Source organism: Octopus bimaculoides, chromosome 8 (genome assembly GCF_001194135.2).
Source record: "Octopus bimaculoides isolate UCB-OBI-ISO-001 chromosome 8, ASM119413v2, whole genome shotgun sequence".
In the NCBI taxonomy this organism is placed as follows: domain Eukaryota; kingdom Metazoa; phylum Mollusca; class Cephalopoda; order Octopoda; family Octopodidae; genus Octopus; species Octopus bimaculoides.
The window spans coordinates 1,219,266-1,244,812 of record NC_068988.1 but is presented as its reverse complement, the minus strand read 5'-3'; the positions used below and the strand labels follow the sequence as shown (position 1 = coordinate 1,244,812).

At 37.6% G+C, this 25,547-nt stretch overlaps 1 protein-coding gene across 1 annotated transcript in view; it reads left to right on the top strand.

Annotated features, from left to right (window-relative positions):
- The window catches only part of LOC106872539 (uncharacterized), a 122,894-nt gene that overhangs the window by 4,324 nt on the left and 93,023 nt on the right, over positions 1-25,547 (top strand). The window contains exon 2 of the mRNA XM_052969890.1: positions 22,919-22,988. Within this exon, the coding sequence (XP_052825850.1) occupies positions 22,937-22,988 (52 nt within the window). The 5' untranslated portion in view covers positions 22,919-22,936. The remainder of the gene's footprint in view (positions 1-22,918; positions 22,989-25,547) is intronic.

The window sequence follows — 25,547 nt, the reverse complement described above, 5'->3', positions numbered from 1 at the left end:
CCCCCCCCCCCGCGCACTTGCAGTTTTAATTTCTTCTCTCCTCCCCCCCTACCAAAACATTAGATCTTTGTGAAATGTTAACTGCCTGTCACCACCACCACCACCGCCGCCGTCGCTTTTTACAAGGCATGCAACTGGAGGTAGGTGTGTGCACTTGAATGTTGCAGCAATATCTCTAATCTTCCTGTTGCATTGCAGTGCAACATTGCTGATGATTACCTGCATGTGAGGGGTGGTGGTGGCGGTGACGGTTGATAGTTATTTTTTTTTTTTCCTTTTTGTCGTTTTAAATACGATTTTACTCGTCACTGTTAATACAAAATATTGATCCGGGACACACCTCTTCTAGCTGTAGTATTTTGGTTTCGCCTTCTCCGTTACGTTTTCGGATACACTCTACACTGAACGATGTCTATTACTTCCAGGGAGATGGAATTCATCCAGGTACTAGGGGCTTTCGAGTAGGAGTAGGATCCAAATGGATGCACAGCAAATATCGTTGAAGAACTAGGCGTTTTCTCTTCGTTTTCTTAATTTTCCTGAAGAATTAGTGTGCCATGTTGTGGAGGAATGTTATTGATAAACTCGATGTGTGCGTGAGTGTCATGTGGGTAAAAATCGTTATCGGATGAAACATAATTTTCTATCTTTGTTTTACAGTAAATAAACATATATACGGGAGGATTTATGCAGTGTGTGTGTGTGTGTGTGTGTGTGTGCACGAGTAAAGTCATGTGGAGCTGAGTCAAACTTACACATTTGTATGTGTGTGTGTGTGTACACACACATAATTATATATGCAAGAAGTTCACTTCCGAGTCATATGGTTTTGCTTTCAGTCCCACTGCATGGCACCATTGGCCTTACGTTGACCAAAGCCTTGTTAGTGAATTCGGTTGATGGAAACTGAAAAAAGCCTATCGTGTGTGTGTATGTGTGTATAACAGTTTGACTCAGCTCCACACGACTTATCTATCTACCTATCTACCTATCGTGTTTGTGTCTCCATCTCTTCACATCAGGCAATAGTTACCAATAATCGATAGCATTTATAGAATCGGTGCCTTTCACTTCCATTCTTCTTTAGAAACTTGTCTGGCCATGGAAAACCATTACTTTGTTTTCAAATAGATGAGATTTGGTGATAGGAAGGACATCCATTACAAAAAAAAAAAAACTGCTGCAATGAATTCCATTGGTGATTCTAAATTATATATACATTTGTGTGTGTGTGTATATATATATATATATATATATATATATATATATATATATATATATATGTATGTATGTATGTATGTATGTATGGATGGATGTGTGCGTGTATCATGATTGTCATTATTTTGTATGTCTTTTGTGGTGGGTCGGATGGTAAGGTCAGATCCAGCAAGTCAGTGGGAGGGTGGCTGGTTGTTCTTCCTAACGCCAACCAATTTATTGGGGGTGGGGTCTTGGTTACATCTTTCCTAGCACCAGCACCAAAACTACAATGGCGAGAAGGAAAATATGAGGGAAGGGGTGATTGATGTGAGGGTGAAGCATGAAAGCTGTACTGGTGTGCAGGGATGGTGATGGTGGTGGAGGGAGTAAGAGAGTGGATGCAGCTGGGAGGGCGAGTATGGAAGGGCAAAAGGGAGTGACATAGGGGAGCAAGGAGGAAGGAGGGAGAAAGTTTGACAGTGGGAGAGAAGCTGTGAGGAGGGTGGGAGGCGATGGGTGGAGGAGCGGTGAGAGAAAGAAAGGCTGGAAGGTGTCATAGAGGTGGGGTTTGGTGAGAAGACTGCTGTGGAAACCTCCCAGGAGAAAGGGAGACGGGGGGGGGGAGCAGTAAGGGCATCCCAACCCCTCCTCTTGCTAATATTTTACAGCATGTTACCAATTGTTGTGGTTCCTTGTTATCTTCTTTTGTGAGTTTCTATATGTTGAGAGTAGTTTTTTTTACCTCTTCATTCTCTGTCTTTTTAGGTCATCCTCTTCCACAAGCACCATCCACTTAGAGCATTTTATGCAGCTGTTATCACCCTTATGCATCACATGCACATACCAGTGCACTCTTCTCCCTTGCAAACTACATCTGATTCCTTTTCTACACAGTTTCCCTCTCAGGTCATCTCTACTGAAAACTTTTAAGTCTATAAACATTATACATCCGTCAGAGTATGCTCACCTCATTTGTTTCTAGCTTTTAAAAAGCTTCTGCATGCAGGGCCTACATTTCGTTACCATGTGGTAATGCTCTTTGCCTAATACAATCTACCCTTTACCTTGAGAGGAAAGCCCTTTGTTGCTGGCTCAGGCAGTAGCTCCCAGAACCTTATTTTCACTCTAGCTATTATCCTTTCAGAGCAGCCACTCCTGTTGCTAATTGCATACTCTACTACGTTTAGGGATCCTTTATGGCAGTTGAAGGACTCTGTCCTTTGCGTGAGCTTGATTCTTCTGTGCATCTGCCACAAATGGGGGCTACCTTTGCTGTTAGCCTACCTGTGATCCCACTACGCTTCTGACATGCCTATTCTTTACACTGGACACACTGTGGGGAATTTCTGCTCCCTCCTTTACTAAGCCCAGCCATTTCTTTGATGGCTGCTGACTCCTTACTTCTTTCCTATTTGCTAGGATTTTTGTCTTGGCTAAGTTTACTTTAAGACCCCTCAGTTCCAGGTTTTCCTTCCATTTCTCAAATTTCTTCTCCAGATCTTCCACAAATTCTGCTATCAGACCAAGGCCATCAGCGTACAAGAGTCCCTACTTAAAGCCAGTCGTCAACTCCTTTGTGATGGATTGGAGGATTATAAGAAAGAAGAGAGAGCTGAAGACTGAACCCTAACCCTAACCCCCTACCCATATGTACTCATAATTAACTCTCCCAGCCATTCCTCTAGTTCCACCTTCCTTACCACCCACCAGGGTGGCCCTGTTGAAAGCCCTCTTCAGATCCATGAATGTAAATATCTCTGTTGTAACAGCCTCACCAAGAAGATGGCATCAATGGTACCTCTTCCTTGTGCAAAGTCAAGCTGCATCTCATCGAAGCTGACCCTGTTCCTAATAACTTTTGCAATAACACTTCCTCTGACCCAACAATTTGATTCCTCTGCAGTTTCCTCTCTCTGCTGCATCTCTTTGTCCCTTGTAACAGTTTATCATAATGCTGCTACTGCAGGCGTTGAGCATGACACCTGGTGTTACCTGACTGACTCTTTGAGTGACTAAACTCTACTTTACTTCGTCAGATATTTTAAACATCTCAACTACTCTTACAAGTGAGTCAACTGCTTCGCCTGGTCCCATCCCCTCACAGGTGCCCTATCTACTATATTGGTTTCAAATTTTGGAAAAAAGTCAGCAAGTTTGGTGGAGGGGCTAAGCTAATAAAATTGACCCCAATTTACAGAGGTCAAGTCTCTGTTCAACATGTGCAAAATATGTCATTTGTCCCCTTCCAAAGTAAAACCTGGTTGAGATTTGGGAACAATGGCTATTGAACCATGACACTTCGTTATCAATCATCATCATCATCATCGTTTAACGTCCACTTTCCATGCTAGCATGGGTTGGATCAAGGTTCTTAAATTGTAAAAGCCAACCAGAAAATCAGGGACATGCTTTTGGTAGTCACCTAATAAAAACATGGACCCAGCTGCCTTTCCTTGGAACTCTTACTGAGCCACACCTGCAAGCTTAAGTCTTGTAGGCTTTTTTTTGCCATTTACATTATTTTGGGAATACAGTTCTATATTTAAGAAATGAGGAATTATGTACATTATTTACATTATTTACATTTGACAGATATTTGTCCTCATCTTGTTTGCTGTTAACACAACGTTCCGACTGATATACCCTCCAGCATTCACCAGGTGTCTTGCGGAAATTTCGAACCTGGGTTCTCATTCCTAAGGTATTTTTCCGATGCTATCATTATTATTATTATTATTATTATTATTATTCAGGCCACTGCCTGGAATCGAACTCAGAATCTTGGGGTTAGTAGCCCACGCTCTTAACCACTACTCCATATGGTCTAGTGGTTAAGAGTGCAGGCTACTAACCCCAAGATTCTGAGTTCGATTCCAGGCAGTGGCCTAAATAATAATAATAATAATAATAATAATAACAACAACATTGAACAATACCATAGGAATGAGAACCCAGGTTCGAAATTTCCCCAAGACATCTGATGAAGGCTGGAAGGTATATTAGCCAAAATGTTGTGTTAGCAACAAACAAGATGAGGACAAATATCCGTCAAATGTAAATAATGTAAATTATTTTGGGAACTATACATTTCAAAAAGTTGATAGTTTTGCATATTTAAAGATTATTGTCGACCATGTATAGTCCCAAACTGAATCCCCAGTTAAAGAGTGCATCACTTAGGGAAATTCTCTTGTACAATAGCCCTAGGCCACACAAGCCTTGTTAATGGATTTGAGAGACAGAAACTAGAAGCCTTGTCGTGTGTGTGTGTGTGTGTTTGTATCGTTGCCTTGGCATTAAATGATGATTATAAATGAGCATCACTGTCATACAAATGTTGTTTGTTTGTTTGTTTCCAGTTTTCCATTGGAAAATATTACCTTGCTTGGAAACAGGTGAGTGTTGGAAATGAGGAAGGCATCCCTCCATAGAAAATCTTCCTCAGCAAAATCTGTCTAACCTATGCAAGCACAGAGAAGTGGATGTTAAATGATGATGATGGTGGTATGAAAATATGCTTCCCACAAGCCATCTGGCAATTTTAAGACAGTTCAAAGCAACATCAGTGCATGAATATTTGTAATAAAAGGAAGACATGGCTTGCAAAGTCCTACCATTCCTTACTTGGTTATGTGTAGAATCACTGAAACAGAACAACGGTAACATTATGTTGAGTATTACCCAATTTTTATTTAGGCGACCTTCTCCTAAACAAGCTACCTCAACCATAGCTAAAGAGTGCAACTCTACCCATCACTTAGGGGACTTGTAGCTCACTCATTCACCATCTCCAGTATTTCTAAATCCTCTGTGGAGTGGTTGGGACTAGGAAGGGCATCCAACCGTACAAAAATCACAGAGGTATGGTGCAGGTTTCTACCTGGCAAGCTTCTGTCAAACCGCCTGACCTATGCCAACATGGAAGGAGGATGTTAAACCATGACGACGATGGTGTTTATTTTCCTAGATAGTCGTTGACGTTCATGTTTGGTTCATTCATCTTTTGATAGGTCTTGTTTTAGTTCTGGGTTTCAAATAGCAATCCTCCCCAGGCTAGACTGGTCAGGGATGGCTCTGGTTTAATTGCAGACAGTTTAACCAGGTAACAGGTTGTACCGGATTATCAGCAGCATTCACCTGTGGGTTGTAACAGGTTGTACTGGATTTTGTACATGTCTATAGGTATATATATATATATATATATATATATATATTTCAGTGATTAGACTACAGCCATGCTGGGCTGAGCGCCACCTTGCAGGGTTTCACCTCCATTACTTATTTTTCAACCTGGTACTTATTCTATCTCTCTTGCCCAAATTGCTAGGGTACAGGGACATAAAGAAACCAACACCGGTTGCCATGTGGCAGTGGGGGACAAACACAGTGACACACACACACACACACACACACACATTTGTATGTGTATACACACACACACACACACACACACACAGAGGCTTCTTTCAGTTTCCATGTACCAAATCCACTCACAGGGCTTTGGTTGGCCTGAGGTTATAGAAGACACTTGCCCAAGGTGCTATGCAATGAGACTGAACCTGGAACCATGTGGTTGGGAAGCAAAACTCTTATTGTACAGCTATGCCTGTGCCTATACACACTCACACACACACACACGTGTGTGTGTGTGTGTGTGTGTATGTGTGCATGAGAGATAGAGAGAGAGAGGGGTGTGTGTATATATATATTTTTAATCCATGTAAGCATGCATTTGTATTATAATTCTGTTCAAAGGAAGTAATGCCTGCTGTTGATGTCCTGTTTATGAATGTAGCATGTTTGTAAACTGTAAAAGAGCTGAGCTAAGCATCAACTTCATTCTGTGAAGAGCTCAAAATGATGCCGGGTTCGTAATAATCTCATTGCGAGACGTATCAGGAATGGGATTTGATATATTTGTCTATATTTCTTTGAGATCAGCTGGAGGATGATCAATGTTCAGAGTATGTGTGGTTAACAGAAAGAAACTGTGCATAGCTGAGATGTTAAAAGATAGAGTAATGCGCTGAGAGCTGGCAGGAGAATGTGGATTTGTAGACGGAGAGGAGGAGGATGGAAAGGAAGGACATAGATAGTAGCTAGAGTAGTGAGAATTGAAGGCGAAACGAACATAGGTTTCGGACTTGAGGGAAGGATAGTTATGATAGAAATGCCATGATGACTGTATAAAGTAATAATAGGAATTAACATTGTAGAATATAAGGATAAGAGTGGAAACCATAGAGTGGGAATGCTAGTCACTCATATATATATTGCATTTTTAAATGAGCCGGTGGAGTTTCCTGGAGAAAGCAATGTAATTAGCCGGGGCTTTTGTCAGAATGGAAAAAAATCAATGTTTGGATGGAATGGTAATCACTGTCCTTGTTCATATTATCCACCATCGTTTATAGTCAGATGGGGTTTGAAGTTGTCTTTTGTGTTCTTCAAATTAAGTTTTAAGAGACTTCCCGTATATGTTACGACATAAGCGCGCGCACACACACACACACACACACACACACACACACACACTGAAGAAAAGAATTGTTTGAAGGTTAAATTGATATGGCAGTATTTTGAAGCCATGAAAAATTATTGTTAATGTTTGAGATATACCCCCCCCCCCCCACCAAGAAAACCCTTATATTCACACCTTATACACACTTTTATAAATGTATTTTACTATATTCTAATGTCATATAAGATGCTCTTTATTTTTCCAAAACAATATTGCAAAAACATCACCCTGGGTCCCATATGCAAAATTGAGCATATATTATGTTCTTTAATGCAAAATGCACTTGTGCTGGTGTCATGTAAAAAGCACCCAGAACACTTTGTAAAGTGGTTGGCATTAGGAAGGGAATCCAACCAAAATGGCCAATTGGGGTCTGGTGCAGCTCTTCAGCTTGCCAGGGCCTGTCAAACTCTCCAACCCATGCCAGCATTGGAAAACAGACGTTAAATGATGATGATGATGTGCTGCTGAAATTGAGGTGCATCTAATACGCCCTTGCAGAATTTCTGCCATCAAATATGGTAATTAACTGGTGTATCACTCTTCTACTGTTGTTCTCCACGTTTCCTGTACTGCCACTCCTCACCTCCACCATCCTGACCCACTCCAATTCTTTACATCTTCACCCCCTCCACAATGATATATATATACCTTCGACTACACCACCACCCTTGTTACTCATCCATTGTATTCCCCTCCAAACCCCTCCCTAATCGTTTCTCATTCTCCTCCCAGACTCAACCCCCCCCCCCATTCCTAATTCTTTGTCCATTATTCTCTCTTGTCCTCACCTTCTTGTATCTTGAAAGTATGCAGTTAATCATTTTTAGCAACCTCTGCTGTTTTTATTTCTTTTAGGTTTTAGTAGCTTGTAAATTATTTTGCTGTGATTCTTCATCATCATCATTTAATGTCTGCTTTCCATGCTGGCATGGGTTGGAGGTGTTTGACAGGATCTGATGAGCCCAAGGTCTGAATTGTACTCCAATGTCTGCTTTGACATGGTTTCTTTGGCTGGATTATCTTAACACCAACCTGAATCACCTTACAATATGTACTGGGTGCTTTTTGCAGCTCTGGCACTAGTGAAATTGCTAAGGACTACAAATCCCAAAGGTGTGGGAGGTAAGGAGCAGCTGGGTGTGAGTAGATGAGGAGTTAAAGTATGAGAGATGGGCTTGAGCAAGTTTCTTATCCTAGAGAAGCTAGGGTTTGAATGATCCATTGGAGCTGAGATTATTTAAAAAAATACTAGTCATTTTCTTTAGAATTAATGAGATTCTTCAATTTGAACATTTAATTCTAATAAAATTTTTCTTTAAAACCATTTTTTTCTACTGTAGGCATAAGGTCTGAAGTGGTGGGAGAAGGGGCCAGTCAATTACATTGACCCTATTACTCACCTAATATTTTATTTTATTGACCCTAAAAGGAGGAAAGGCAAAGTCGACCTCCTTAGAATTTGAACTCAGAACATTGCTAATGATTCTGCCTGCTCCCTGCCTTTCGTTAAAACAATAAAATAAAGCAAATAAAACAATCAAAACATGTTTGTGTCCTAATAGCCGAAGGTTCACAAATATAGTTTTTAGGTTATCTTCATTTAAGAATATTAGCCTATATTTATTTCAGAATGCATCTGGTAAAATGCTTTAATGCTTCCCTTTCACTAATATTATATGCAGTTGACTATTTTCCATTGTTGAATTAAATATGAGGCTTTTGTTACCATTTCCAGAAGCTCACATGAGTTCTACGATGACTCACAATCAGGCATTGTTTTACCAATTTAATAGAAATGAATCAGTTATTTAGACACAGATTTTTGTACCAATTATTTCATATTTGATACAAATTGGTGTCTTTTCAGTAGTTTTTTTATATTTATGACTACTCTGTCCCACCTTTTATCTTTAATGGTTTTGTATTTAAAAACTCTTGCATTATTTCTTTGGTAAAACCTTTTAATCCTTTAGCATTTAAGCGAGCTATATCCAGTTGAAGTATTCTACTTGTTTTATGTTCCAACTGTCTTGATCTGACCTCTCACACTTACCCTACAATGCCATTCTAAAAGTATACAATTGCATCATCAAAATCTCAAAGCTGCAGGATAATTCTTGATTTATTTCAAAACAATTTGTGAATAAGTAAGCATTCCATTTGACGGAGTTGTCTGAATGCCAAAGGGTCAAGAGTCCTCTCTGCTTGTCATTATTCAGTTGTGATGTTCCCACCGAAACTATTCTAATAATATTCAGTGGAGGCTGGATGTAAATGTTTAAATTTACATATTGTTGGCTCTGGTTGTTTTACTGCCTCTGAAATAATAATGTCAGGGCAAGCTGAATTGGGATGAAAAGGAAGATTATTTATTCCTCAGTGGAATTCGAACAATCATTTCCAGTATGCTGGTAAAAAGATGGCACTAGATACCTTTTCAAAACTGACTTTACCATTCATCCTTCCAGTGACAGCTAATAAAATTAAGTACCTTTTAAAACAGAAAGGAGTTTAGTAAGTGATACATACAGGATTTTAGTTTTGTATTTGAATGCACAAAAGATGTATGGACATAGTAGTAGACAAACCCCAATTCCAGCAACGCATGTTTATGAAGGAAAATTTTAAGTACATTGACCTTTAACTTTGACTCTGTTAAATGTAAGACTTATTTATTCACATAAAAAAAAAATTATCATGCATTATCTCATAGCTTTGAGATAGTGATGATATATTTGTTTATTTTTAAATTGACATTGTAGGTTAGGTGTGAGAAGTTGGATCTGATATGACCAGGTTAAATGCTAAAGGCTTAATGCATGTAATATAGGTTCCAACTTTGCATGTAGGGCCTAGGATATTTTTAAAGACTTTTTCGTGGAGAAGTGCAATTCTCATATATGGTATATTGTCACAAAACTGGTTGTGTGAGGAATATGGAATAGGGATATAGTTAATGTTGACTCAACTTTGTTTATTTCATTGCTTGTTGTTTAGCCTTGGTGATTGAGAAGGACTATGGTATGTAGGTCATCAGTTGAATGACTAGATATGATATACACATGGGTAGATCAGATCTCTATCTATTCGAGAACCATACTTTGCTCTTAGACAAGCAAAGGTTTATCATATGGAGTACACAGCATTAACAAGTAATGAGGTTATTGGTGCTGCTGTTATTTTTGGTTGTGTAAGATTTTTAAAAATCTGTATACACTGAGTGCGAGGAGGAATGATGTTGTTAGGAAGTTGTAGAAGTGTCCCATGATGTAAGATGTTTGGCAGTGATTCAGCTTCCAGTGGCAGGGACCGTGTGGCTTGCAGTTTACTGCAGCAACAAACTCTGTCCTTTGCATGCAATAGCGTAACAACAACATTTCTCAATGACTGGGGGTAAAAGGCTCTTTTGCTGTCTCCCATCTTAATTGGTGTAAGAGCCGAGAGGAAATTTTGTGCACATTCACACCTGTGCCTGCATTTTGCTGCCATCTTCTCACTCACCCTTTGCATGCCTCGGTGGTCTTTCTTCATCATTGTTTTAATGTCTACTTTCTCATGCTCAGTTTAGTTGTACAGAATTTGCTGAAGCAGATATTCTATATATCCAGATGCCCTTTTTATCACCAACCCTCACTAGTTTCCCAATGGCTGGACATGTTTTTGTGAGAGATTGATTGGCAATGAAGGACACCACTTGTATGATGGTGATACTCGTTTACAACTGTCATGCAATATCAAGGAAGAGACATCTACACACACACACACACATGCATATATCATCATTATCGTTTAACGTCTGCCTTCCATGCTGGCATGGGTGGGATGGTTTCACAAGAGCTGGCCAAGCAGAAGTCTCCACCTTGATTTCTGTGACTGTTTTGGCAGGATTTTTACAGCTGGATGCCCTGCATAACACCAACGACCCAGCAGAGTGGACTTATATATATATATACACACACACACACACGCATACACAATGGGTTTCTTTCGGTTTCTGTCTACCAAATCTACTCACAAGGCTTTGGCCAGCCTGGGGCTGTAGCAGAAGACAGATGCTGAAGATGTTATGGAGTGAGACTGAACCTGAATCCATGTGGTTGGGAAGTGAACTTCTTCACCCCACAGCCATTCCTGTGCCTGTCTTTATTTTGAGAATTTTTGTTTTGCAGTGGAGGTGGCCTGCTTGCTGGCTGTGATGTTGTCTTCTTTGTAAATTATTGAGATTTATATTGAGAGAGATTATAAGGGAGACTTTCAGAACTGGTATAAACCCAGAGTCATTTAGTGTATTGTTTGAACACTACAGCTGTTGGTTTTTTCTTCTTAAATTAGTTTAAAGCAAAAATGTTATTTTATATTAATTTATCAAACAAAAAATGCCTTGAGAGTGTGTCTGTGAATTTGGTGGAATGCTTCGTTTATGAAAATTATTTAACGAATAGCAAAGCATTGTTTATGTAACATTAATTAAAAATATTAGGAAAACCATTTCGAACCTAATTATTGTTTTACAAATTAATATTTTTTTGTAAATTAATGTTTTGCAAAAGTATATTATATGGTATTATCATGAATATTGACTTCAATTATTTGTAAATTCATTAGATGAAAAATGCTATTCTCTAAACTCAACCTGTTTATCTTCTAGGTAGAATTATGTAAAGAATGGTAATTACATCTCATTGTCAAGAATAATTTCTCATCTCAGACAGTATGTTAATTCATTGTTTTTTGGGGTTTTTTTTGTGTGTAATCTTTGCATGGTGTGTATTGTAAAACTGTCCAACAAACTGTATATCTTTGGAGTTGAAATAACACCCAAATATGCCCAGAGTTGTTTCACATACTCACTAAATTACCAGTTTTACATGTATGTAAATCACTTTATTTTATACTTGAATTTAACTGGAAAAAAGGAGTACAATTTATACATAGAGCAAAGCTAAAATTATGAAGAATAAAAGATTTTTGTTCAAGATTTAACACTAAATTAGGGATACATTTTATACATGCGTGCAACTTATATGTGAGTAAATGTGTTATCTAAAATAATATTAGTCATTGATAAATACTATTCTTTCCCCTCAGCACATAATTATCTGTAATTAATTTTTTAAAGCTCCCAGCACTAAATATGTTAACTCTAATTAAACCTATTCTGCATATAACGTCTCATTTATTCATTAAATAATTCTGTTTTTATGCATCAACCAATGTATGTTATCATACACTTACTTGGTGATGTGATGAAGCCATTATAAGACCAAACTATATCCACAGTTGTCTCCTGTTTTTGCTGTAATACTTAAAATAATATTAGTCATTGACAAATATTATCTTTACTTTACCACATAATTATTTCTATTGTAACAATTTTAACATTTATTAAAGATTTCTCATATTTCTTTATTGGTCTTTTAAAGTTTTAGTTTAGAAAAGTAACTTTGCTTGGTTCATCAACAATTTCAAGACCGTCTCAGCCTTATTTTCTGGATGAAATAGTTTTGTTGATGGTGGATCTTGCGTTTTATTTAAAGTTTCTAAAAAAGTGTTGGCCAAAGTGTTGGGAATACGGGTCTACTTGTTCCTCATTGGTTACTGAAGGCTTAAATTTCCTTCAATTTCCTATGAAGAACATCTTAGGTGGATGCTTGTGAAATAGCAACCAAATAACGCTTAAATTATACCTTACAGTCTTGAAGACAAAGGACATGTTGCATAATGTAGTCCTCAGTATGCAATACCTTTGTGAGCACAGGGTGGTCATGGCTGGAATGCCTTTAATTAGAAGTTTGTTCAGTCAAAACTGACCCAGAACTAAACAACTTCTTAGTTGTTGATGTCAAGTTTTCTTTGCCAGTCAGGAAATGGTTTGACTGTGGTATCTACTTTTAATTGGATAGGCTCTTTGTATATCTGTTTGTATGCGCTATCTGCTGCGTGTTAAGTGACACAAGTTGCTATTATTACTGTTTCTTTCATGACTAATCTTCTATTTATTTTCATTTTAATCCATCTCGGCTGTTATCAATTAGAATTTTTTTATTTTAGTTGTGTGTTGTATGATAAAATATATTTCCGATATTTTTTTTTATTGAAGCTATATTGTCAGTTGGCATGGGAGTGTGATGCATGTCTGTTCAATATGGCAGTTTTTCATGAAGTTTGCAACTATCATGGCTGTATGTGAACATGTACGTTTCACATTATTTACATTTGACGGATATTTGTCCTCGTCTTGTTTGTTATTAACACAACCTTTTGGCTGATATACTTTCCAGCCTTCATCAGGTGTCCTGGGGCAATTTCGAACCTGGGTTCTCACTCCTAAGGTATTTTTTCCGCTTTTATTATTATTATTATTATCATTCAGGTCACTGCCTGAAATCGAACTCGGAATCTTGGGGTTAGTAGCCCTCACTCTTAACCACTATGCCATATGCCCATGGGCAAGATGAGGACAAATATCTGTCAAATGTAAATAATGTACATAATCTCTCATCTCTCAGATATAGAACTGTGTACATTTCATTAATGATATGAAGTTTATTCTGAAGTTTGTTGTTGTTGTTAGAGTTTTAAATGTTCAGTTTTGCAATATATTGGTTTCAAATTTTGGCACAAGGCCAGCACGTTCAGGGTAGGGGTTTAGTCAATTACATCAACCCCAGTATTCAACTGGTACTTATTTCATTGACCCCAAAAGGATGAAAGGCAAGGTCAACCTCAGCAGAATTTGAACTCAGAATGTAAAGACAAACAAAATGTCACTAAGCATTTTGCCCAGTGTGTTAATGCTTCTGCCAGCTCGTCCACCTTGGTTTTCTCATTGTTAGTTCCAGTTTTAAGGTGGCGGGCTGGCACAATTGTTAGCACACCGAGCAAAATGCTATGTTCTGAGTTCAAATTCCACTGAGGTTGACTTTGCCTTTTATCCTTTTGGGATTGATAAATTAAGTACCAGTTGTGTACTGGGGTTGACCTAAACGACTGGCCTCCTTCCCCCCAAATTTCAGGCCTTGTGCCTATATTACAAAGAATTATTAGTTCTATTTTAAGTGTGTGTGTTCTGTGTATTACTTTTCTATTTAATGAATAAAGTTTGGATGCCCTTGAGAGTGTTATATGCATGTAGTGTGTGCAATGAGCAATAAATTGTTTTACCAGCAGGAAGCATCTTGTTAGAGGAGTGGCAACCAGGATGAGTCTGCGAAGGAAGCAGAAACTTTCTTGGCAAAATACCCGATGGCCTGGCTGTAATTTGGAAAGTGGTTGAGTGTTGAGGCTGTGTTACGTACAGAATCATTCTTTGCGCTGATGGGGATTAAATGCCTCATCATGATGAGGAAGTGACTTCCTCCAGGTGTTGCTAGCTGTATTTTTCACCTATGAAGTTTCAGAGCAGCTGCAAAACCATGTGTGTGTAGAAGGGAGGGGGGACCCAGTATTTTGATGGCATGACGAAAATGGAAGGATGCGTCTCAATTGGGTCAAAATAAGAAGCACGTCTCCTTCCAGGTTAATTGGTCTAGAAATAGTAAAGTTTGGTGTAGTTACTTAAACTGAATTACCTGAGGTTTCTGGGGTCAATTTACAATGTTTCATAGGAAGGTATGTTACCCTGATTTCATAAGAGGGCATGTTACCCTGATTGGGCAGGAATTTCAATGATTGATTTGGAAGCAGGAAGGAGGTCACAATTATTTAGCAAATAAATGTGACATTTAGTGATAGAGGTTGGCGGCGGACACTAATTGAAGAAGACATTTCAGAATAGCAAATTATTTGCTTCTTGTGCTAATGGTTCAGTATCTGTGTGTGTGTGTGTGTGTGTGTGTGTGTGTGTTGGGGTGGTGTGAAAACTAAGAGGTGATGCATGTATTGAAGTCACTGGTGACTTTACACAATGGGCTTCCTCTCAGTTTTTATCTCACAAATTTCACCCCCAAGACATTAGTCAACACAATGTTATAATAGAAAACACTTGCACAAGGTGCTGTAGAATGGGATTGAACCCAAACCACATGGTTGCAAAGCAAATTTCATTACCATGCAGCCATGTCTGCATCTAAGAATATTAGCAATGATAGACTGGTGTCTTGTACAAGACATCCTTTTTTGTTTTTGTTTTTTATTGCTCTTCTGTAGAATGTTATGAAACTGAGTTAAGCATTTTTTAAAATAAATAAATAAAATAGAGAGAGAGAGAGAGAGAGAGAAAGAGAGGACTTAGAGGGTTTTTATAGACATTTGCATTTTAGAAAAATGGTAAAACACTGTGTGTCTAATTCCATTTTATACAGAAAATCTTAGCAGTTAATTCAATAATAATAGTATTTATTGTGTTATTTCTCAGTAAAATTTGAATCCAAGTTGGCAGTTTGCTATTTTAGTCATTAGTGTTATATATAATATTTATATAGAGAGAGAGTGTTACATATCCTGTTACCTAATTTGAGAGAGTAGGAATGGCAGCGGCAAGTGTTCTGTAATGGTAATGTGGTCACCTGGCAAGCACCAGGTAGGTCTTCCTCTTCTCACTGGTCTTGTTCCTCTTGACTCTCTTCAATTGGTGCTTGTAATATCTAAAACCTTTTACATTAAAAATCTTGGCAGCTAAATTCATTCATAAAACGTTTTTCTTTTTTTTTTCAATGTATTTTTTGCCTAAATCATCCTTTGCTTATTGTTCAAGATGGGACAAGTCCATAGTCTTCAGGCAACTAATGCAGTAAATACCTCAGGAAGAAGTTTTTTTGTTTGTATAAGACACAAGTGTGGCTGTCGGGTTAAGAAGCTTGCTTCCCAACCATGAGGTTACAGGTTCTGTCCCACTACATGGTGCCTTATTTAACTGTTTTCTATTGTAGCCCTAGGCCAACCAAAGCCTTGTGAGTGGATTTAGTAGATGGAAATTAAAAGAAGCTTGTCGTATGAATGTGTGTGTGTGTAGATAGCATGCGATAGTCATAAAGGAGTGTCACCATCATACAAGTGATGTTCTTTGTTTCTAGTCTTCCATGAAATGTATGTCTGGTCATAGGAAAATATTACTTCTGCTTGCAAACAAGGGAAGGTTACCGACAGGAAGAGCATCTCGCCATAGAAAATCTGCCTCAACAAATTCTGTCTGACCCATGCAAACATGGAAAAGGGGACTTTAAAGTAATGTTGACTAAACGATGTGAGGTATATTTTTTAGAGGATATTGGCATGAAAATGTAGGATACCATTATCATGTCAATACCTTTCATCTTGTTTCAGGCATTAGACTGTGGCCATGCTGGGGCACCACCTTGAGGAATTTTTGTCAAACAAACTGACCCCAGTACCTATTAAATTTTAAGCCTTTTGCTGAGCGGTTAAGTTATGGGGATGTAAACATGCCAACACTGGTTGTCAAGTGGTGGTGGGATACACACATAACAGGCTTCTTTCAGACTCCATCTACCAAATCCATTCACAAGGCTTTGGTGGGCCTGAGGCTGTGGTAGAAGACATTTGCCCAAGGTGCCACACAGTGAGACTGAACCTAGAACCATGCGGTTGGGAAGCAAACTTCTTGCCACGCAGCCCGTGCCTGTATACAAATATAAGCTTATTGAGTTACTATTTGTATTTTTTCATCTAATAAAAACATTTCTAATGTTAATATTTCGTACAAATAATTCTGTTTTTATTGAGAGAAAATATATTTTGTTGATTCTTGTTTTTCTACAATGCTTCTTAGAATAATGTCAACAATTTATTCTTTTCTTTACACTGCAATGGTTACAGTCTTCTAGGTTTTCTTTAAGAAATTGATCTCTAATTTTATAAGTTTTCTATAAGAAAACTGATCTGTTCAAGCAAAGCCATTTGTCAGCTTTTAATTAAATTTTTTTTTTTTTTTTTTTTTTTTGTAGTGTTTGAAAAATTGAAGATTTGCCCTTTAAAATAAATATGCCGATTCAGAACACACAATTGATGTGTATTTTCAAAAGAAAACTAATTAAATTTCAGAACAACATAAGATTTAAATGACTTGTATTTAGTTTAGTTGTAATATTTTTCCTGGAGCTTGCAGAAATTCCTTGTCAGATGCTAAATTTAGAAATCCATTCTCATCTCCTGTGTCTGCTGGCTAATCCTTTTAAGTTATCACCAATGTTGTTTCCTTTAATTGCGAAAAAGCTATTTGAAAGATTGCTACTTATAATATTTGAAAAAAATTTTAATCTCAAGATCTGCAAATAAAACCACAAAGATGCTAGCCTCCCGATGTGGTACATCGGTGACGTCATAAATTCAGAATTCCTTTAGCTGAAGGATTATTTCTGAGAACGGTTAAGCCGTTACATTTTAGAAGTACAGAAATAGAATAGATATTCTGTTTTGCATCAAGAAATATGTCTCTTTTTTTCTGCCGAAGGTAATTGGAGAGTTGGCTGTTTGCTAGAGGTGTGTAATTATTAAAGTATTAATTAGTTGTATCAACAAACAGAAACGGTGAGACATGTAGACAAATATAGACATGTAGTAGATAATTATAGAACAGAAATCTAAATAATTTGACAGCAGAAATCCATATTGCTGACTTGAGGACAAATTAGAACAGATATTTCAGATGTGTCCAAGCTCAGCCATAGAGAAACGGCTACCATTTTGTTACCATATTTCTGTTGACAAACACTGCCTTTATTTCAATTAATTTTGAAAATAATGAAGAATTTGGTACAATCTATTTGTCATTATTAAGCTGGTGTTTGGACGATAAACTGATATGAGATTTTGGTGGAAGGTTTTAATTTAGATCACTTTAACCCTTGTGTTACCATATTTCTGTTGAAACAACTGGCTTTATTTTAATAAATTTTGAAAATAGTGAACAGTTGAGTAAAGTTACTAAACTGATGTTTGGAATGTGAATTAACATGGAAGGTTTTAATTAAGATCCTTTAAAACAGGAAGCTTGTATCATAGAACGAAGTTTGTGTCTTAGGTGGGTTCGTATCAAAAGGGTTAAAATATTGAAAAAATATTCCATAGATCTGCCTTCCATGAGAATAAAGCCATGGCTTTATAATCCACTTAGAATTTCATCCCAGAAAATGGAAGATAATATTAGAACCATTGTTTCTGATCTGTTGCCCCATTCTGCTGGCTGTTTCACTGTTTATGGGGGTTCTGTCACTGCTATTACATATCAGGCATTCTTGCTTGTCTTTTGAATGATTGTCACACTTTTTTGTCATTAATTTGTGTGTGTGTGTGAATGCATACACCTGTGTCTATTGCATGTGTGTCTGTGTGTACTAGTATGTGTGTGCGTGTGTCAACATGTGTAAATTATATGTGTGTGTAACAGCAAGTAAGTGTGACAGCCATTGAAAATGAGAGACAAGAATGCCTGGTATGTAAAAGTGGTGACAGAATTATGTTAATGGTGAAATAACCAGTAGAATGGTGCAACAGATCCAAAGAAATCTTTTACTATTATCTACTTAGAATTCCATTCTAGAAAATGAAGTCTAAACAGATGATAAATAATTTGCCAACACAGTATACTTGTTTTAAAGGAGAACAAAGGCTCTTTTCTGATGTATAGAAGAAGCAAAAATATTACATAATATATATTATATTAATATTATATAAATATATATTATATATATTATGTCGTATTATTATATGAATTGTATATGTAATGTCTGCATTCATTGTGTGTGTGTGTGTTTTCTGGGTTATTCCGTCTTTATTATCCCCATGCACCACATTTTTCACTGTACACACACACACGCACACACACACACACACACACACACACACACAGACACACACACACACACACACACACACACACACACACACCTGTTTGTGTTGGTTGCCATTGAGGAAGACTTCAGGTGTTCTTGGACCCTGTGCTGCTAATTTCCTCTGCAAAATTGGGATAACTGCGGTCCATCCAAGAAATGAGTCCTGCAAGTTTGGGGTGGTGGCTGTTGCAGCAATTCTATTCTCTGTGGCAACATCTTTGCCATTATGTCCATGAGGCATGGCTGAACACACCATTTGGTCTGAAGTGTACAACCTGTTTCTCCCACCCCCCATCTTTTTTCTTTTGCTGTTTAATTCCCCCCCGACCCTTATTTCTTTGTTTCCTTGGTGAGGCAGCTCTCAGTGTCTTTTTTTTATTCTTGATAATTTGGTCTTTTATACTTTTAATGTTTCTTTCTAGATGTAAAATGATGATGGTGACATACACGCTTACATGTGTGTGCATGCGTGCATGCACAGTATCTTTGTGTTGAACTGTTGTAACTTGAAGTGAAACAGGCTGCCATTTGTGCAGTAAGAAATGTAGAGATTTTCCTCCTCATCAGAGTCTTTTATGACCCTTATGAGCATCATAAGCAAATGGTGAAGAGCATTGGCACGCTTATGCAGCCGTAACTCGCACCATAACATCTTGGGTTCCGAGAGTTCATTTTTGTATCTGGACTTGTTTTTGTATGTAGTTGAATGATGTGGTTGAATGATGTAGTTGAATGATGTGGCTGAGGAATTTTGAGAAACCTCTTAGTCTTTCCATGATGTTGCCAGACTATTTCTGCTCAGTGTTGAACAAATATTTGGGGTTCCTATTGGCTCATTGAAGAGGTAGCATTTGTTGCTAACACTGAACCAATTGTTCATCATTTAACATCCTGTTGTGGAATTCTTTAGAAGAGAAGTCAGCTTGAAGACAGATGTTTTCTGCTGGTCCATACCCCAGCAAGATTATCATCCACCAGGGCTGATGACAGTCTGCAAGTTTAGGTGACGGGGTTGATCATCTTGCTGAAGGGTAAGATTGACAAAGAGGTTAGCAATCGGCAGCCAAAGTTAAACAGTGCATTTTGCAGGTTGTGTAAAGAGTCTGAAACAGCATATTCTGAAGGTGAGGTAGAAAAGCAGATTGTACAGAACGCTCGTGCTGACCATCCTGCTGTATAGCCTCAAGTTGTGGATTGCCTACTGCAACCCTCTGCAACTCTTTGAGCATTCCCACCAACTACTTCTGCTCCATCGTCAACATTTGGTGGACAGAAACTGGAGGAAAGCCTGTCGTGTGATGGTTGTAAGCCAGTCTTCCATGGAACATGTCTAGCCATGAGTAAATATTATCTTGCTTGGAGACAGGTAAGGGTTGGTGACAGGAAGGGCATCCAGCCACAGACCACAAATTTTGTCTGACATACGCAAGCATGAAAAAGTGGATATTAAATGATGATGATTTATCTGCAGGTTTTCTTGCCAGTGGCATGATTATTTATTTTTTTTGATTGTTTGTTTTTAAAGAAGTCAAATAAGAGACAATGACTGACGTAGTTTAAAATATACTTCAGTCTCATTCCCTAAAATAAACCTGAGAATAAGTACAAGCAGGGCCACTGTTTGTTCTATTTTCAGTCCAGGAAGAAAACTCTTGTTTATTAATTAGTCCTTCTAATTCATTCAGATGTCTCTTCAGTTATTATTATTTTCTTCCATTTCTGTAGTTAACAACTTAAGTACTTTGCCCGTTTGTTTTTCTTGAATATTTACTTCATTTTCAATTCTTGTACTCTTATCATATTCTGTTTGTTTTTAATGACCTTGTCACAAATTTAGAGTATCAACATTTCACAGTTTACTCTGATTGCTTATGAGATATTTCTTGGTTTTGAATTACTTGTTAAGATTATCTCTACAGAAAAAAAAAAAAAAAAAAAAAAAAGTCTTTTGAATAAATTCAGAGGATTTTGGAATTTATGAAAATCTTTAATTTATTACTGATTGAGATTAAAATTATGTTTATGTGTTTGCCTAAAATGTAATTGTTTTTCCTTGTGAACAGTATGCAAAGGATTTGCCCTTTAATTTTTCTTTCATTAGTGTAAGAATTTGTTTTTATTAATAATTATAGTCTCTTTGAAATGACTAATTAACAATGGCCAGAAATTATGTCAGATGGCGGAGGCTCTAGTTTCTGTGATTATATTATAAAGGTCAGTCAGGAAGCTATGTTCTCTTCAGTGATAAATCTGTCTGTCTGTCTCTATGTATATATGTATGTCTGTCTGTGTGTCATTATTCAGTTTATTTCAAGATTTCTTGCCAATAGAGAAAGAACCAGTTTCTAACCATGATCCAAGGTTCCTTCATTCGAATTTCAACATCAACAACAGGGTATTTTTGTTTGTTTGTTTGTATGTATGTATAGATTTGTATGTTTTATGTATGTATTCTCATGTATAGAGTTACATGTCTATACATGCTCATATATATTTAAATGATAAACTTCTGGAAAGTTTTACAGATTTTTATAGTTCCAGTGATGGATTGGATCTGTAGTCTTCGGATCAGTTTTCTCCTTTCTGGTTTTGAGAAGCCTCATTTCTCAAGATTGGTATTTAGGCAGTATGTTATATATCCCAGGGCCCCAATAATTACAGATATAAACTTGAACTTGTAATCTGGATAGAGTATTTGCAGATTTTTCAATAATTCAGCATAGGTGTTCTCTTTTTCACTAATCTTCATTTTATGTTAACATCCACTGAGCAGCTAATTTCCACAACTGTGCACAGTTTCTCTTCTCTATCCCAAATCATTATATCAGGTTTGTTGTGCTTACATTTTATCAAGGTCTTCACTGGGACATTCCACCAGTATTCCTGTTCATTATGAGTCGCTATGGCTTCTACCATTTTGTGGGTTTTTATTTCCTTGTCCTCGGGATTATCCTTTTGATGGATTTCATTATAGAGTGTCCTAGCTACAACATCATGTCTCATTAGTAGATAATATCATGATGACATTTTCGGGCAACTGTGTATGTATGTATGTATGTATGTATGTATGTATGTATGCATGCATGCTTCCTTCAGATTTTCAGGTTACTCATATTGTGGACAGTCCACAGAATTTGGGAATTATTTTACATCCTTTAAATGAATTATTCTAATATTCTATTACATTTATTCCATTGTTCTCTCTACACTGACTAAATACAGATTCCGATGTTCCTACTTTATCAAACATTCATATATCGCATGTCACACTAACACTCGTGCCATTGTCAACACCATCATCATCACCATCATGGTTTTGCATGTGATTTTCCCAGGCTGTCATGGGATGGACAGGTCTTAGAACACCTTGCATCTCTATACGGTTCTCTGTCATCTGATCTACACAGCAACAGAGAAAATACAGCCACCTCTGCTGTTGTTGTAGATGTGTTTTATGGAGGGTGAAGGGTACAAGACGTGGAGTGGGTGGTGGTGGTTTGTAGCTGGATACTCTTCCTGTCACCAACCAGTTTACAGTATTTACTGGGTGCCATGTTATCAATGTCACTGGCACCACCAGAGATTGTCTCCAGTTGAACTATGGGTTCCTCTGTTAATTATTACTCGTGGTCACTGCCCTCCCACACACATTGCTGACATTACAATCAGTGAAACATTTTCATTGGTGACATAGCAAGCATTTACTAATTTTATCTTTTACAAAACTAGCACAAATGAACATTATTTACAATTGACGGATATTTGTCCTCATCTTGTTTGTTGTTAACACAACATTTTGGCTGATATACCCTCCAGCCTTCTTCAGGTGTCTTGGGGGAAATTTCGAACCTGGGTTCTCATTCCTAAGGTATTTTTTGATGTTATTATTATTATTCAGGTCCCTGCTTGGAATCGAATAGTAGAAGACACCCATGGTGCCATGCAGTGGGACTGAACCATGTGGTTGAGAAGCAAACTTCTTATCGCACAGCCACATCTGTGATACCTGCACCTATTAGAAAGAAGTATTACTATTATAAATATTAAGTTTTTTTTTTAATTTAGAGAAAAACACAACATTATTTCTTATTTATTCTGGTTGAAAGGAAAAGATCTATTTTAAATGTGATTTCTGGCTGTCAACTTGAAGTGAGGTCAGCTGGAGTCTTTGATTTGATTGTCTGATTTAATGAGATGTATTAATTATTGATTGGTAAACTTTTAACCAGTTTTATAGCTCTATTGTTTTGAGTGTGATAATAACCAAGGCCTAGTTTTAGTCAGCTTAAAAAAGTCCAGCCAAGGCTAATCATTGTAAACAGAAAGGCTGACATTTTTCTGCTTGTCAAAATATCATTGAATGCTTTGAAGTAAAAACTGTTTTGCCTTTTTGTTATTTCAGATCATAGCAGCATCCAAGATGGATATCGTTGATCTGGATAAAGTTTTAGATGACTTTGAAGAAGATGAAGGTAATTGAGTTTGAATTTTGTTGTCTACTCCCTTTTCCCTACATTGACTTGCTAATATTTTTAATTAGACATCGTTATTTTCTGGTTGTAATTATTTTTTATCTTGTACCAGTTTCAGTCTTAGGGCTGTGGTCATGATCGGGCACTGCCTTGAAGAATTTAGTCAAACAAATTGACCCCCAGTTCTTATTTTTTTTAAGCCTGGTATTCTATCAATCTCTTTTGCTGGACTATGAAGTTACAGGGACGTTAACAAACCAACACTGGTTGCCAAGTATTAATAGGGGACAAACGCAAAGACATACATACACATATAATGGGCTTCTTTCAGTTTCTGTCTACCAAATCCACTCACAAGACTTTGTCCAGCCCAGGGCAATAGAAAACACTTGCTCAAGATGCTGCACAGTGGGACTGAACCTGAAACCACATGACTGGAAAGCAATCTCCTTAACCACATGGCCACACTTACACACCTGTCCGGTTTATGTTTAAGTCTGTTTCTGATTCTTTTAAAACTTTATGATTTACAGATTTTACAAAATAATTTCAGGTCAGCTGTTAGTTCTTTAATGAGGAATTTTTTAATTAAAAAACTTTACAAAACTTTACATTAGTGTTTAGTCAGAGAAGGAAAGGAAGCATTTCACAGTGTCCGGGCCTGGTGGATGGAAGTTGTTCTTAGACTGGAGACTTGACTCAGATGCTTGCTAAAAAGTGGACCTTGATAGAGGTATCCAAGGGCCAGATGATGGTGTTAAACAGGATTATAGATTATCTATCTATATCTGATAAAACCAGCTAACTACTTTTCAAAATAAGCATGTGTTTCTTATGAGTTTGTTCGATAATTGCTTGGCAAAAAAGAAAATTCCTCAGCTTCTTTATGATATATATATATATATATATCTGTCTGTCCGTCTCTCTATCTATATCTGTCTGTCTGTCCCTCTCTGTCTGTCTCTGTCTCTCTCTCTATCTATCTATCTATCTATGTATGTCTGTCTTTCTGTCTGTCTGTCTGTCTGTCTGTCTGTCTGTCTGTCTGTCTGTCTGTCTGTCTGTCTGTAGAGAGAGAGAGAGAGAGAGGTTAATGTTCTTTTGTAAGTTAATGTTTCTTAAGATTATCATTGATTAGTCATCACATGACATTCCTTTCATTGAACTTTTCATCTCTCCAACTGGATTATTGAAAGGAGACAAAAAGATCTGATTTTTTTGTTTTATTTTTCGAAATCACTTACACAGATTTAGTTTCTGTAATGCTTGCTGCTATTTAAACTCTGTGTGTGAAGGCACGTGGCCTTGTGGTTAGAGTGTTGCACTCAGGATCGCTAGATCATGGGTTCAAGTCTTGGAGTGAGTGGCATGTTGTGTTCTTGAGTAAGATGCTTCATTTCACATTGCTCCAGTCCACTCAGCTGTAAGTGGGTGCACCCTGTGACAGACCAGCTTTCTGGTCAGGTGGGGATGTTGGCCTGCTTGTCTTGCCAGTGGGGTGACATCATTCAAAAGGTGAAACAGGTTAAAGCGCATTGTGACCAGTGATGACCAAGTCCTACTCATACCTTCAATTTTTGGTTTGGTTTCCATAGCTGGGTGTCCTTCTTAAACCTGATCACTTTACAGATAGAACTGGGTACATTTAATCTTAGCACCAGCACTATTGAGGTTGCCTGCTACCCTATAAGGCTTAAGAGTCCTCATTATTCCACAGGTTCTTCGTTTATTCAAGACAGTGTGACCAAAAGTAGGGGTTAGAAGAGAGGGAGACGACAGGGAATGCACCAAGATGAAAGAAGCCGATATGGATTGGTGTGACATGGTGGTGGAGGAGGAGTAAGAAATGGAGGAGACGGTGCTGGAAGGGCAAATGGAAGAGAGACTGTAGTGACAGAGGGTAATAGAAGAGAAACAGTGATGGTAGATGCATGTTTGATGGTAGAAGAGAAAGAGAGAGAGAGAGCAGATGATGGATAATCATGGAGATGGATTATAGTAAGAGAGAGAGAGAGAGAGAGAGAGAAAGATGGAGAGGATGGTGGACTGTATTGTTGAAATCATTTTTCACTATTCACAAAATTTCTCTCTTGTGTAGTAGGGCAGAGGGGTCTAAAAAATTATTTGATAACACGAAATGCGAAGGAAAAGGACTCATTTGTACCTTGTTTTCTCATAAATATCTTTCAAGTGACATTGTCTTGTAAGTTAGAGACTAAGGTATCTCTCTGTTTATCCATGGACTCTGAACAGTTGATAACTCCCTGCTATATAGGACATGGAGAAATGTTCTTCACAATCTATACAATTTGTTGTACAATTGCATTGTTTCCCTCGTCATTATCCTCATTTAACGTCCACTTTTTGTGCTTGTATGAGTCAGGCAGATTTTGCTGAGCCTGATTTTCTATGACCAGTGCCCTTCGTATTACACTCTCTCACTTCTTTCCAAGCAAGGTAATATTTCCTCATGGCCAGACATGTTTTTCACAGAAGACTAGAAACAAACAAACATTGCTTGTACGACAATGCATCTCGTTCACTATCATTGCAACCCCC